At 55.1% G+C, this 13,394-nt stretch overlaps 2 protein-coding genes across 5 annotated transcripts in view; both read right to left on the bottom strand.

Annotated features, from left to right (window-relative positions):
* Positions 1-1,751: 1,751 nt before the first annotated feature.
* Positions 1,752-4,450, bottom strand: TIMM8A (translocase of inner mitochondrial membrane 8A). Its single transcript, XM_075896728.1, is given in 3 exon segments — positions 1,752-2,715; positions 4,218-4,357; positions 4,360-4,450. Coding segments are annotated over 3 exon segments (378 nt in total). The 5' UTR covers positions 4,436-4,450; the 3' UTR covers positions 1,752-2,553.
* A 1,616-nt stretch (positions 4,451-6,066) lies between these two features.
* The window catches only part of BTK (Bruton tyrosine kinase), a 29,871-nt gene continuing 22,543 nt past the window's right edge, over positions 6,067-13,394 (bottom strand). For all 4 annotated transcript variants that reach the window (XM_075896720.1, XM_075896719.1, XM_075896721.1 and 1 more), the window contains 9 exons: positions 13,064-13,146; positions 12,771-12,898; positions 11,093-11,170; positions 10,417-10,588; positions 9,883-10,099; positions 7,645-7,709; positions 7,193-7,311; positions 6,890-7,047; positions 6,067-6,569 (listed from right to left, as the gene is read on the bottom strand). In XM_075896720.1, the coding sequence (XP_075752835.1) occupies positions 6,498-6,569; positions 6,890-7,047; positions 7,193-7,311; positions 7,645-7,709; positions 9,883-10,099; positions 10,417-10,588; positions 11,093-11,170; positions 12,771-12,898; positions 13,064-13,146 (1,092 nt within the window). In that variant the 3' untranslated portion in view covers positions 6,067-6,497. The remainder of the gene's footprint in view (positions 6,570-6,889; positions 7,048-7,192; positions 7,312-7,644; positions 7,710-9,882; positions 10,100-10,416; positions 10,589-11,092; positions 11,171-12,770; positions 12,899-13,063; positions 13,147-13,394) is intronic.

The following is a 13,394-nucleotide window of genomic DNA, read 5'->3' as shown; positions in this document are numbered from 1 at the left end:
CTGCAGGGCTGCTGCAGCCAGGCTGCCATGGCTGTCCTCGCTGCTGAGCTAGCATGCAGCGCAATCTACTACTGAGCCAGCACACAGGCTGCCCGACCCCAGTTGGGTTACCAGGCTGCTGCCACTGCCAAGCCAGCACACATGGGCTACTGGCCCCAGCTAGGTTGCTGGGTTACCCCTGCCCTATTGGAGAAGGGGGAAGAGCACCGGCGGTTGGTGCACAGCCCAATCTGCAGCCTCCTTGCCTGCCTCCCGGAGCTGGTGCTGCAGTTGTGTGCTGGTCACTCTCAGAGCCCAATCTGCAGCCTCCTCGCCCGCCCCCCCAGAGCTGGTACGGCAGTTGTGTGCTGGTCACTCTCAGAGCCCAATCTGCAGCTTCCTTGCCTGCCCGCCCCAGAGCTGGTACGGCAGTTGTGTGCTGGTTGCTTGCATAGCCCATTCAGCAGCCTCCCTGCCTGTCCCCTGGAGCTGATGCTACGGCAGTGCAGGCTCCCCACTGTGCTCCCACCCCACATGTGACTTGTGCTGTGGGTTGCCAATCCAGGTGCGAGACTGTCAAGTTTTTCTTTGCAGTGTAGACACACCTTACAGCAGGGGTGGGCAATAAGCATGGGCTGGATACCATTCGCCAGGGTGACCAGTGGCCAATGGAGCCACTAGCTGCTGTTACCTGTGAATGCTCAGGTACATAAAGCATTTGGAAGCGCAACAGTCCTATCAAAAGTCACTGCCCAATGGTGTGAATTTACTCTCAAAAAGCAGATGGCTGTTATTTAGAGATTAGCTCTGCCCTAGGACTGGGGGACTAAGAGGGCTGAGTTTTCTCATTGGCCCACTCAGTCATTCTCTGAAGGATTCCAGTTGCAGGAGACTGCAGTGTAAATTACTCTGTTTCTATTTTTTAAAGCATTGGCTTAGAAAAATTACTCTAGACAGCTACTACAAGAGGTGGACAGTTATGGGATTTCTTCCCTTTGTGAATGATATAAACTTCCAGGGGTAAGGACTCTCATCCAATGAGGCGTACTAGAGTACTGGTTTATTAGCTTCCACCACAGAACTCAGAAGTGGTAGTCACAACCATGCTCAGAAAACAGGCTGGAACGTTAATTCAATAATTTATTTGGGGTTTCCAGGAACTAGAATAGTAGCACAAGTAAGCTTTTGAGTTGCTGTTTTTTCAGTAGCCCGTGTAAGAGGAAATGGAAGGTCTGTTTCTGAGAGAAAACATTTGGCCCAGAAACCCCAACTAGAATCACTCATCTTGTTGGTAGTTTCTAGAAAGGCACAGAGGATCACATGGACATGAAACAAATTACCTTCACATGAGAGGTAGTCTGTCTGGATAAAAGAGGGTTTCACTCAGGAAATCTACACCAGTTTGTTCTGTGAACGAAAGGGACTTGATCCCCTTTCTTACACAATATATTTACCGAGTGGTGGCCTTTTTTGTACTTTTTTTAGTTGGCAGAGGAGCTGGTCCAGTCATGGGAGCCATGAAATAGATGACTATGAGCAGCAAATTATAGTTCAGGGTGATACACAAACTCGCTAGTCAGAACAGAGCAGTTGTTTAGCTATAACAACTAGCCTATATATCCTTTTCCTGTCCAAAAATTACTGTATGGTCAACAGAATGGAGGTGGCAGGGTATGCGCAGAGACAGACTGCACATGATGGCAGAGATGACAAGAGGTGAAAGGCAGGTCTGACATCCCCCACAGCCCTCCTTCCTAAACACAAGAAGCTGATTTTAAAAATTGATCAAGTATATATTTATTCCATTGATTGGGAGGAAACAGTTTATGGAGAAAATTAAATGTTGCACTTCTCATTGAAAAGCTGTTACTTGGCCACATGACTGACTTTATCTTAAGTGAGGCTTAATCTCTTCCCATAGCAACACATCCTTGGGCAAATTCTTCTCAAAGGATGCTGGGGCAATACTGGTGCAGTCCTGCAATTCAAGCTCTGGTTCTCCCTAAGACATGCCTTAGAAGCATATGGAGGGAAATGATCAATTCAGCTACGATTTAGCTCTGAAACCAAGATTGACTAGTTTCTCTCTAAGGGGAGAATTAATTATAAAAGCTGGATGTAATTCAGGACTATTTAAGGTAGTGGTCCCCTTTCTTAAGCTTCACTTAGTGTTTCATTCCTCACCATTTCCAGCATTTGAGCACTCCCTCCTAGAAATTCTGGTGTGCTCAACCTAAGGAGTTCTGTCCATACAATCCCAGTGTAAACTTGTGCATGAAATGTACTCAGTGGGAATGAGAACAGTACACGGGCAAGTAGAGTAGTAAGTGTACATCTGTTACAGGCTCTCTTGTCTAGCTAGGATTTTCACAAGATTGGCATTTTAAATGACAAAAAATGCTGGTCTCCGCTCATTCAGGTGACAGGACAATCTAGAATCTGATGCAGAGGAAGGAGCCAACCTCCCCACAGCTTGTCTTCTATAGCTGTCCCATCAGCTTCTCTCCTTTTCCTCTCTCTCCCATTTGATGTGCAATTCTCTTTATTAAGGGAACAGAGAAGTCCATGCCCTGTTCAGTCAGACAGGCTCTCTGAGAAGGGTGACTTGGCTTTCTGCGTCTGCTCCAATCGGTTCAGAATAAACTGACTGGTATCTATGAAGCGCTCAACACAGTTCACGAAACAGGTCTCTGCCCGACTGTCCAGCTTGGGCCCAGGCTTGTCCATGCATTTCTCCTGTTCAGGACATGAAAAGAACCAGTCAGAAGAAAGGTCACCCACCCAGTACGTTAACACTTCCCCAAAAGAAAGGCTCGTTATTTGGAACAACAGATCCACCATAGGCAGCAGCTTTGGCAAGGGGGAGGATCCTCCCACCTAGTGCACACCTAGCATGCTTTGACATATGCTTATAAGCCTACTTTACAGCCAAGCCTAAAGATGCTGGAACCTACTAGCCTGAGAACCAAGTCAACTAATGGTGAAAAATACCTGTGTTATCCTGCTCTACACTGTACAGTTAGGTCAACATATGGTCAATGTAGGTTGCCTAACTAAAGTCTATACTAAAACAGCTCCCACAGATGTTACTCACCCACTATAGCAACTTAACTCCACTTCCACAAGAGGGCTGGCGCTTAGGTCAATGCGGTGTCAGTGTTGACACTCTGAAGCCTTGTCTATACTGCCACAGGTCCTGGACCTTTGACTCTGCCTACTCTTCTCCTTTTGGTGGAGTACTTCTCCTTTTGGTGAAGGGAAAGCACTTCACGGTCAATTTATCGCTACCTTTTGATCCAGCAGGTAATGAAGACATACCCTGTGTCGTTCACATGGACTGTTGCTGCCTTTCCAAAAAACCCTTCTACACCGCAGTTAAATTGGTGCAAGCGCTCCTGGCGAGGACATGCAGCCCGACACAAGAAACATCATGTGGATGTGTAAACCAATTCAGTTATAATAAGGTGGCTACGCACCTCTGGCTTAGTTCTGTAGTTGAGATTTGTCTTGAGTGAACACAGGCACATCTGTGCCCTCCCCTCTCCACTTACTCCCGCTGCCTTGTCCCACAAGGTGCACGGGAGATGGAAGCCTTTCTCCACACAAAGTTGCACCCCTGCGCTCCCTGTTTGCTAGGCAGCTTCAGCCGTTTTGTCCCTCGCTTCTACCCTCTTCTTGGCACAAGGATCAAGCGCTACTGAAACAGCAGCAACCAGTGGTCCCCAGCGCCGGGCGGGCCCGCTACCCTGCAGCGCTCGGGGCTGTGGGGGGCTCCTCGCGCGGCCCGCCGAGCGCCTGGCAGCCAGCTCAGCGGGGCCGGACTCCAGCGCCCCCCCCAAAGCTGGGGCAGGCTCCCGCGCGGCCCCCAGGAGCAGAGCCCGGAGGGGGGGGCGCCCCCGGCCCCCAGGAGCAGAGCCCGGAGGGGGGGGCGCCCCCGGCCCCCAGGAGCAGAGCCCGGGGGGGGGGGCCGGCCCCCAGGAGCAGAGCCCGGGGGGGGGGCCGGCCCCCAGGAGCAGAGCCCGGAGGGGGGGGCCGGCCCCCAGGAGCAGAGCCCGGAGGGGGGGGCCGGCCCCGGCCCCCAGGAGCAGAGCCCGGAGGGGGGGGGCCGGCCCCCAGGAGCAGAGCCCGGAGGGGGGGGCGCCCCCGGCCCCCGGGAGCAGAGCCCGGAGGGGGGGGGCGCCCCCTGCCCCCGGGAGCAGAGCCCGGGGGGGGGGCCCGCGCCCCAGCCCCGCCCGTACCCAGCACAGCTCGGTCATCTGGTGCACCAGCTGCTGGAAGCGCTGCTTCTGCGTCTCCACCTCGATGAAGTGCTGCAGCTGCGGGTCGGTGGCGCCCAGCCCCGCGGGGGACGAGGCCTCCATGCCGGGCTCCGGGCACGCGCCCTGCGCCGGCAGCGACCTTCACGTGTCTGCGGCCGGCCGCCCGCCTGCAGGGCAGTAAGCGTCTCACCGCGCATGCTCGGGGGGGAGAGTTGTAAGGACTGCGCAGGCGCTAAGCCATTCGCGGCAGTGCGCATGCGCGGAGCGGTCGCACCTTCCCCATTACCTTTGGGCTTGCAGGCGGCGCTGTCGTGACGCAACCAGCGACGAACCAATCCCCGTGCGGCGGGTGACCCAAAGAGCGCGGCTGAGGGGCGGGCTCATGCTGGGTCCGGGGTGGGGGTGGAAAGGGAGAGCTGAGCATCGATAGCGCCCCCTGCGGGCCCGGTCCGACTCCGCACCAGCTGTGTGACCCCCCGCCAGAGCGCAGCCTCTGGGCGCCGGACCCCAGCCAGTCGATTGGGGCGGGGCCTGGGGAACCCCCCGGCCAGCCTGTGCCTGGGGGGCTGGGGGCCCTAGGGAGACCCCCCCCGGCCAGCCTGTGGCTGGGGGCCCCAGGGAGACCCCCCCCGGCCAGCCTGTGCCTGGGGGGCTGGGGGCCCCAGGGAGACCCCCCCCCGGCCAGCCTGTGCCTGGGGGGCTGGGGGCCCCAGGGAGACCCCCCCCGGCCAGCCTGTGCCTGGGGGGCTGGGGGCCCCAGGGAGACCCCCCCCCCGGCCAGCCTGTGCCGGGGGGCTGGGGGCCCCAGGGAGACCCCCCCCCCGGCCAGCCTGTGCCTGGGGGGCTGGGGGCCCCAGGGAGACCCCCCCCGGCCAGCCTGTGCCTGGGGGGCTGGGGGCCCCAGGGAGACCCCCCCCCGGCCAGCCTGTGCCTGGGGGGCTGGGGGCCCCAGGGAGACCCCCCCCCCGGCCAGCCTGTGCCTGGGGGGCTGGGGGCCCCAGGGAGACCCCCCCCCCGGCCAGCCTGTGCCTGGGGGGCTGGGGGCCCCAGGGAGACCCCCCCCCCGGCCAGCCTGTGCCTGGGGGGCTGGGGGCCCCAGGGAGACCCCCCCCCGGCCAGCCTGTGCCTGGGGGGCTGGGGGCCCCAGGGAGACCCCCCCCCCGGCCAGCCTGTGCCTGGGGGGCTGGGGGCCCCAGGGAGACCCCCCCCCGGCCAGCCTGTGCCTGGGGGGCTGGGGGCCCCAGGGAGACCCCCCCCCCCAGCCAGCCTGTTCCTGGAGGACTGGGGGCCCAAGAGAGACACACCCCCCGGGCCAGCCTGTGCCTGGGGGGGCTGGCCTGGCAGGCAGCGAGGAGCTGCACTAGCCTCCACCCATGCCTGTGAGGCTGGGAAGGGGGTAGATGGGTGAGGGTTGGGCCCCAGGTAGAGTGTCCCTGCCTGGCTCAGGGTCTGGCTGGCTAGGCTCTGGTCTTCAGGGAGACGCACATGCATCATTCTGCCACACAGTGAGGTGGCCCCGTCACTGCCTATGTGTGCAAGTGCCGGCCTTCTGGTCTGTGTCTGTCGAAGTACAGACCACCTTAGAAAATCCCCTCCCTGATGTGCAGCACACAATACTGTGCATGTGCAGACATTGTGAAACCTATCTTAATCCTATCTGTCCTTCCACAACGCCCCGTTGCCTGTGACACTGGTCACGACTGTGAACACCTCCTGATTAGAGTCATGAAGGGTGGAAGCCATTCTGTTATTTTCAAAATGTTTTTTCCTGGTTGCCCAGTGTGGCAACTGGCCCAGGGGCTACTGGATCTCCATGACCCAATTCCTCTCAATTTGTACTGTTTTATTTTACAAAAATCCCTAGATTCTGTGTCTCTTTGCTCAATTTCCGCTTGTGGTCCTGTACCCCATTTCCATGTTTAGTCTCTCCAGTCTCTGGGATGTAGCAAGAGCTGGTTCAACAGTGAAGTGTTGCTTTCAAGAATCCTTTCTCCAGAGAGATTCCTGATCTGTAACTATCCATCAAGTCGGTTGCTATTCTCTTTACCAACGGGGGAAGGGTTCGCACACAAGTCAGCTGTTTGCAAGAGATAGTAGGGTCCAATGTTGTTTGGTGGATCCAGATATTTTCTGCCTTTCTGGGCATGGCAGATTCTTTTAGGATTCTTCCAGTGCCTGCTAGGGCAGGTTCATTAGTCACAAACAGATAAAATGCCAAAACCAAACACTAATAAATGACAGTATGGTTCAAATCGCAGTTCAGGGTTCCTCATCTGTTATGTCGAGGATATTTCCCAAAAGGACTCTGAAGGTTGGTCGCTCCTCTGCTTTCTGAAACAAAAAGATGCATAGAGGAAAATACCAGTGAAGTAGAACCCCAAGACCAAATTCAGACTGACGCCTTGCTAGAAGGGTTTTGCTGCTGTAGATACACCAGTGATAACTGCATCTATACCAGAGGGATTTTGCTGATTTAGCCATACTGATAAAAAAAATCACCCCTAACAAAGTGGGCTTCTTTCTCCCCTACCTCTGCCCCAGGACTAAATGGCATTTGCAGAGCAAGGATGGGTCTGTTGGAGAGACTATGGAGACTTGCAGACTGGTGGTGGTAGACACGAAGGCTATGTACTGGTGGGAATAAGACCTACCTCGTGCCAGCAGCTGTACATGATAGCATAAATTCTCTCTGAGGCCAGCTGAGGCCGATAGAGACGCAGTCCTTGGGTGACATGTTCTGTTGTCTCACTGTTGTTAAACCTCTCGTAGGGCATCTTTCCCAGAGAGTAAATCTCCCACATCAGAACCCCTGTCAAATAGAAATACACATTGACAGTCTGTGGGGCAGAAAGGCTACAGTCTCATACTTGAACCAGATTCCTAGAGGAGCTGATTCTCTCTGATTCCAATCACTCTTGTTTCCCTGTAAGCAACTCTTTGTCCTCTCAACTCACCAAAAGCCCAGACGTCAGACTTGCTGCTGAACTTGCTGTACAGAAGGACCTCAGGAGGAGACCACCGGACTGGAAATTTGGAGCCCATGGAGCTTGTATATTCATCATCTAGGACATACCTGCAATGCACACACATTTTATGTGATGTTGCACCATTTCCCCCCCAACCATTCACTTTTTTAATCTCATAATCTCTCTGGCACCTAGTTAAGCCTGAAAGGAAAGGAGAGACGAGACAGAGAGGGAGGAAAATACACATGGGTGAGATGGAGGCAGTGGCAGAGCAAATGATAATAGGGAAGAGACAGGAAGAAGGCAGAGAAAAAGCTTGGTGAGATTTAGGTGAAATGACAGAAGGAGGAGGCAAGTGCGCAAGGGAAAAGAAGAGCAATGAAGAGGAGAAGCGTGGAAGAGAAAGGAGGGAAGATGCATGTACATATATAAAAACTGACCTGGAAAGGCCGAAGTCAGAGACCTTCACAACTCCTTGGTCGTTCACCAAACAGTTGCGAGCAGCCTGTAGGCACAGAGATGGAAAGAGTTGGCATTGATTACAGCAGATGAAGTACACCAGTGGTATCAAACTCCTGGGCCGTGGGCCATCCCCAGCCAGAGCACCTGCACAATCCAGCCAGGAGTCCTGGTGGGCCAGAGGAAGGGCTGTCTGTTATTGTTCCCTATGCCCTGTCCCTTCCCGCCATTATCCTCCCCTCCCCCCCATTGCACCCTGAGGGACACGGCCTCAGGGATTACGGGCGGGCGGGGGCCTGGCACTGCCTGATAGCAGTCTCAGTTGGGACCCCACTCTCCCAGCAGCAGCAGGGACTGCAGTGGAGTGAGCACACGCCACTTCCCCACTGCTCCTGCTACTGCAGAAGGCCCGACCACTAGTGCTGCCCCAGGCCAGGTCCCCTTTGTAATCTCTGAAGCTGCAGCTTCAGGGATGAGGTGTCATGGGCGGGGGGCAGGGGGAGAAGGGGCAGGGCTTGGGGAATGGGAACAGACAGGCCCCCTCAGCCTGCCAGGACTCCCAGGCCAGATGGCACAATTGCTCCGGTCTGGGATGGCCCACGGGGAGAGAGTTTGAGGCCCCTGAAGAACACAAAGCCCCTTCCTGAGGGGAAATAATTGCAGCAGTGACCGTCCCCCCCAGCAAACACAGAATAGCTTGCCTTGGTCTCCAGGGGCTCACAGGTAGGCACCGATTGCCAAACCACAGCTCCGTATCATGGAGGAGCATGAACCACGACTTTGCCCGGTCACAGGTTACTGAGACGCCCGCTATGCGAGGGGAGGTCTGAGCCTCGCCGAAGCTGGCATTCTGCTCAGGACTTTTCAGAAAGCCGTGGTGGATACAAGGGCCACGTTCCTGCACTGCTCAAAGGCAGATCAGGCTAGGTTGGCAACTTTCTGAGCAGCATTATTCCTACTCACCATCTCCCCAAGTCCTTTAACATGATCAGGATTGGAAGAGGAAACTCTGTACGAGCTACCCAGCCAAATGGCTCTTTTTAGCTTGTGTATTAACTGTACAGCCTGTGGTCCCAAATACCTCTCAAGTGCAGAGGCCCTACCTTTCACAGCTGTCTCCAATTTTGCAATGCCGGTTTATGGGTGCCAGTAATTATGATCTCATTTTCACACCCATAAGTGTCTGCAGGGACAGTTAATGTCTGTTACAATACATCTTTACCTGCCATCAGCCAGACAGAGGCGTAAGTGACTTTAAGTGCATCTGATTGTAAAAATGGGGCCATGAGGTTTGGCCTACACTTAAAAGTTAGGTTGATGTAGATAGATACAGTCACTATGGCCAAGGATGTGAAAAAGCCCATAACCCTGACCAATATAGCTATGCTGACCAAACTCCCAGGCCACGTCTAGACTGGCCCCTTCTTCGGAAGAGGCATGCTAATTTCTAACTTTGGAATAGGGAAATCCGCGGGGGATTTAAATATCCCCCGCGGGATTTAAATAAACATGGCCGCCGCTTTTTTTCCGGCTTGGGGAAAAGCTGGAAAAGAGCGTCCAGACTGGCACGATCCTCCGGAATAAAGCCCTTTTCCGGAGGATCCCTTATTCCTACTTCAGGAAAAGGGCTTTATTCCAGAGGATCGCGCCAGTCTGGACGCTCTTTTCCGGCTTTTCCCCAAGCCGGAAAAAAAGCGGCGGCCATGTTTATTTAAATCCCGCGGGGGATATTTAAATCCCCCGCGGATTTCCCTATTCCAAAGTTAGAAATTAGCATGCCTCTTCCGAAGAAGGGGCCAGTGTAGACACAGCCCCAGTGTTGAGGGAAGAATGCGTCCGTTGACGTAGCTGACTTGAGGAGGTGGTGTAGTTCCTCCAATCCAGGATCCAATTCTTTGCTAACTCCTGCAGCCATCTACTGATTGTCCAGAACATGAGAGCTGAAGTTTAATCTACTTCACTACAACTACAATCAGGCACTGAGTTGTCCAGCCCCAGGATGTTACTGTGACCTCCCACGTCAGTGACTCTCCCAGGGCCCATTACACCTAAGAGAAGAATCATTTCCTGTTATTTGTTCTCAGTTCACCAGCCCTTAGTTTCACTGAGAACTGGATAGTTTGGGTTGCGCCTGTAAGTTCAGCCAAGTCTTCTAGGACACCCTGTGACTCTCACAGCACTAAAGGTGCATCACTCCGCATGCCCCTTACAGACCCTACCAGGTCTCGGTGCAGGAACTGCTTCGATTCCAGGTACTCCATGGCCTCACAGATGTCCTTGCACATCTCCAGCAGCTCGGAGGGTGGGAACCGGCTCCGGGTTTCCCGCAGGTAGTTCAGGAGGCAGCCCTTAGCCATGTACTCAGTGATAATAAAGATGGGGCGCTGCTTGGTGCAGACACCATACAGTTGCACCAACTTCTCGTGCGACAAGTTCCTGTGTTGTGGGACAAGAAAGGAAATGAAAGTGCAGAAAGCCGCCGGGAGATACCAGAGGCTGGCAAGGGCAAGCATTCCATGTCTGGCATCCTCTGGCAAAATAGTCGCAGGGGGGAGCGGGGCTCTACCACAGGTGGGAATGGCAGTGTCCTCTCCTCGCAGACCCGGACAGAACTGGGGTGCAGAGGGGGAGCCATGCAGGGAGTGACCAGGAGTGAATGACCCCAGAGGGTGAATTCTGAGGCTGTAGCGAGGCCAAACGACATCTCTGTAGTAAGACCCCAGAGGCGACGCACAGCATTGGTTGTCACTTACATCATGACTTTGGCTTCCTCAATGAACTCGTCTTCTGACATGGAGCCTTCTCTGATCATCTTGATGGCCACGTCAAACTGCCCTCTCCATTTCCCATACTTCACCACTCCAAACTGCCCCGTGCCCAGCTCCTTCAGGAACGTCAGGTCTTTGGGGTCAATCTCCCACGACCCTGCAACAAACAGCAGCATGGGCAATCCTGCGGCAGTAACTCACTGGGACAAACATGCGCATAAGAAGGGATGCTGTAGGGACAGGTGCAGGGACACTCGCAGCCTCCCCAGACTGTCCCGGATGGGAACCCAGTAGGGCAGTGTTTCTTAAACTGTGTTCTGCGGCACACCAGTGTGCCGCGGCACACCAGTGTGCCACGGAGAACAAGAGTTCAAAATGGCCGCTCTTAAAGGGGCAGGCAACTTTTTTTCTTTTTTTGCTCAATAATTTTTCCCCCGACCCGCCCCCCCCTTTTTTTCTTTTTGCTTAACAAAAAACCCTTGGTGTTCCTCACACAAAAAAATGTTTGGCGTTCCTCGTCTTAAAAAGTTTAAGAAACACTGTTGTAGGGGATGTTGCAAGAGCTCTAGTAGCAGAGCAGCAGGTCACTGCAGGGAACAGGCAGACGCAGGCTGTATCGTGCAATACCATCACCCATGTATGGAAGAACAGCAGCTATTACCATAGCCGAGGCCTGCTGTGGAGGGGGCATTCTTCTGTTGGTGCTGAGACACAGGGTATTTCAGTCTGGAGATGAGCCCTGAAACACAGCACACAGGAGCCAGAGTAAGGCACTGCCCCTGCCCTAGGCAGACATTCCAGAAAAGAACAGGCATCGCCAGCATCCACCCCGGGAAGACAAAGATATTCTTGCATCAGCAGGAACCTACAGTCCTGGCTTTGGGCCCCAATGCTGCTCTGTCTTGCTCACTGGGACCCAGTGTCATGACCTCCTGAAACCCGGAGAGAAGGGGCACACAGGGCAGCTGTCCCCTTCAGAGGGACTCAGACGGATCTGTCTGTCTTTAAGCCAAATGAACCCACTTCCGCCCACCTGCAAGCAATTAGCGGCCAACCAGCCTCCTGTGCAGTCAGTTAATGAAGGAGTCTGTAGCAGAGCCCAGTTGGGGGGGCTCCCTAGGGAGGGCTGCCTCCAAGGAGAGGAGTGGCGAGGGACCTCCGCTGAGTTCTCAACCCAGGGAGAAAAGGACTGAGGTAAGAAGGGGCCCTTGGCAGGGGCTGGCTGGGTGCCTCCTGACTTGAGGAGCACATCCCAGCAGGGAGGGGCCTGACAGCAATGCCTCAGCACTAATGGTGAGAAGACCCTGACTCCAAGCAGGAGCGCCTCTGCAGGAAGGTCATTACCCTGAAGAAATCTGACGGCAGGGGAAAGGGAATATTCGGTAATGCTGGAGGTGGGGGCGGTTTCTTTCTGAATCGAAAGGGGAGGGGGAGCTGCCAGCAGAGTCTTGGTGTGCCACAAGGATGTGGCACCCTGCCACTAAGGCTACGTCTACACTGCTGGTTTTGCTGGCAGTGAGTATGCAAATGAGGTGCAGATTAGCATATTGCCACGCCTCATGTGCATATTTTATGCACACTGTTTTTGCAGAGGAAAAATGTAGTGTGGATGGTTTTTTTGCACAAAACCCCCATTTCCTGCAAGATCCTTATGCCTCTCCAAGAGAGGCACAAGGATCATGCAAAAAACGGGGTTTTTGTGCCCAAAAAAATGTCCACACTACTTTTTTTTCCCACAAAACCCCTCTGTGCAAAAACAGTGCGCATAAATTATGCACATGAGGCATGGGGATATGCTAATATGTGCATCATTTGCATACTCACTGCCTGCCAAACCAGAGTGTAGATGAAGCCTAAGAGCGTTCTAGACCAGTGGTTTTCAAGCTGTGGGTTGGGAGCCCAGTGTGGGTCATCGCCCCATTTTAAGGCGGTTGCGAGGACTTGCGTAGACTTGCTGGGGGAGCCGTGGGCCAAAGCCTGAGCCCCCCCACCCAGGACAAAGCCCAGGCCCCGCATGCTTGTTCTGTGCCCAGTGATACCACTGAACGCAAAGGGGCAGTTTCACCCTGCCTCTGCCTGGACCATTCCACCCTCTTCTGAACTGCTGCCCCCTCTGTGGGAGCTGCTTTCTTCTCATGTCTCTGGGCTTCTGCTCTTCTAGGGAGCCCAGTGGTAGGAGAAATGACGCCACCAGCTGTCTCCCTGGGCGCCTGCTGCCAGGGGTCAGGTGGGCAGCTGTGCCTTTGGGCCCCTCCAGCCCCACTGCTGGCGAGGGAGAGGCAGCGCTCGTATGGGAGATGGGGCTCTGACAGGAATCTGCTTTCCTCGTGCGTGCTCACCGGCAGAGTTGTGCTGATGGTAGGTGATGAGCTCCGGGATGGTGGTGAAGAAGTGCTTTTCCGCCAGGTAATACTGGTTCTGGGGCGTGGAGCACACCACGTAATGGCGGATCACTCCTTGCGTGTCCCTGCAGAGCCAATCACACACCTGGTCAGCGCCTGAGGAGAGGCCCGGGGGGGCTGGCAGCTAGTGAGGGAGGCAGGCCTGGAAAGTGGGCCTCAGAGCAAGGGGCAGCAAGGGACCAGAAGCCAGCCTGCTCTCCTGATGGAAAGCCACCTCAGATGGCGCTTACCCTGCAGACTTGGCAAACACAGAGACCGTGTATTTCCCTGTCTTGCTGGTGGAATCTCGGACAATGAAGCCTCCTTCTTTGCCCTGGAACATAGAGAGAGGGATTCAGCGTGGAGGACAGCGCGGGAAGTCTGAGGAGACGAGGGATGGGACCACGCCCTTTCCACAGCGAGTGGGCAGACAGGGGTTAAAGTGAATTGGGCCCTGTACAGCCAGCCGGAGGGGGAGGAAAAGTGGGCAGAGTCTCCACAATTAGTCGGGGAGCCCAGCACAAGGGTTTCCTGGCTTGTCACAAGGCCTGTGCGTGGGGCAGGGCTGCACACGCCAGGCAC

This window comes from Pelodiscus sinensis, chromosome 13 (genome assembly GCF_049634645.1).
Source record: "Pelodiscus sinensis isolate JC-2024 chromosome 13, ASM4963464v1, whole genome shotgun sequence".
NCBI lineage: Eukaryota > Metazoa > Chordata > Testudines > Trionychidae > Pelodiscus > Pelodiscus sinensis.
This window is presented reverse-complemented; position numbering and strand designations above follow the sequence as displayed.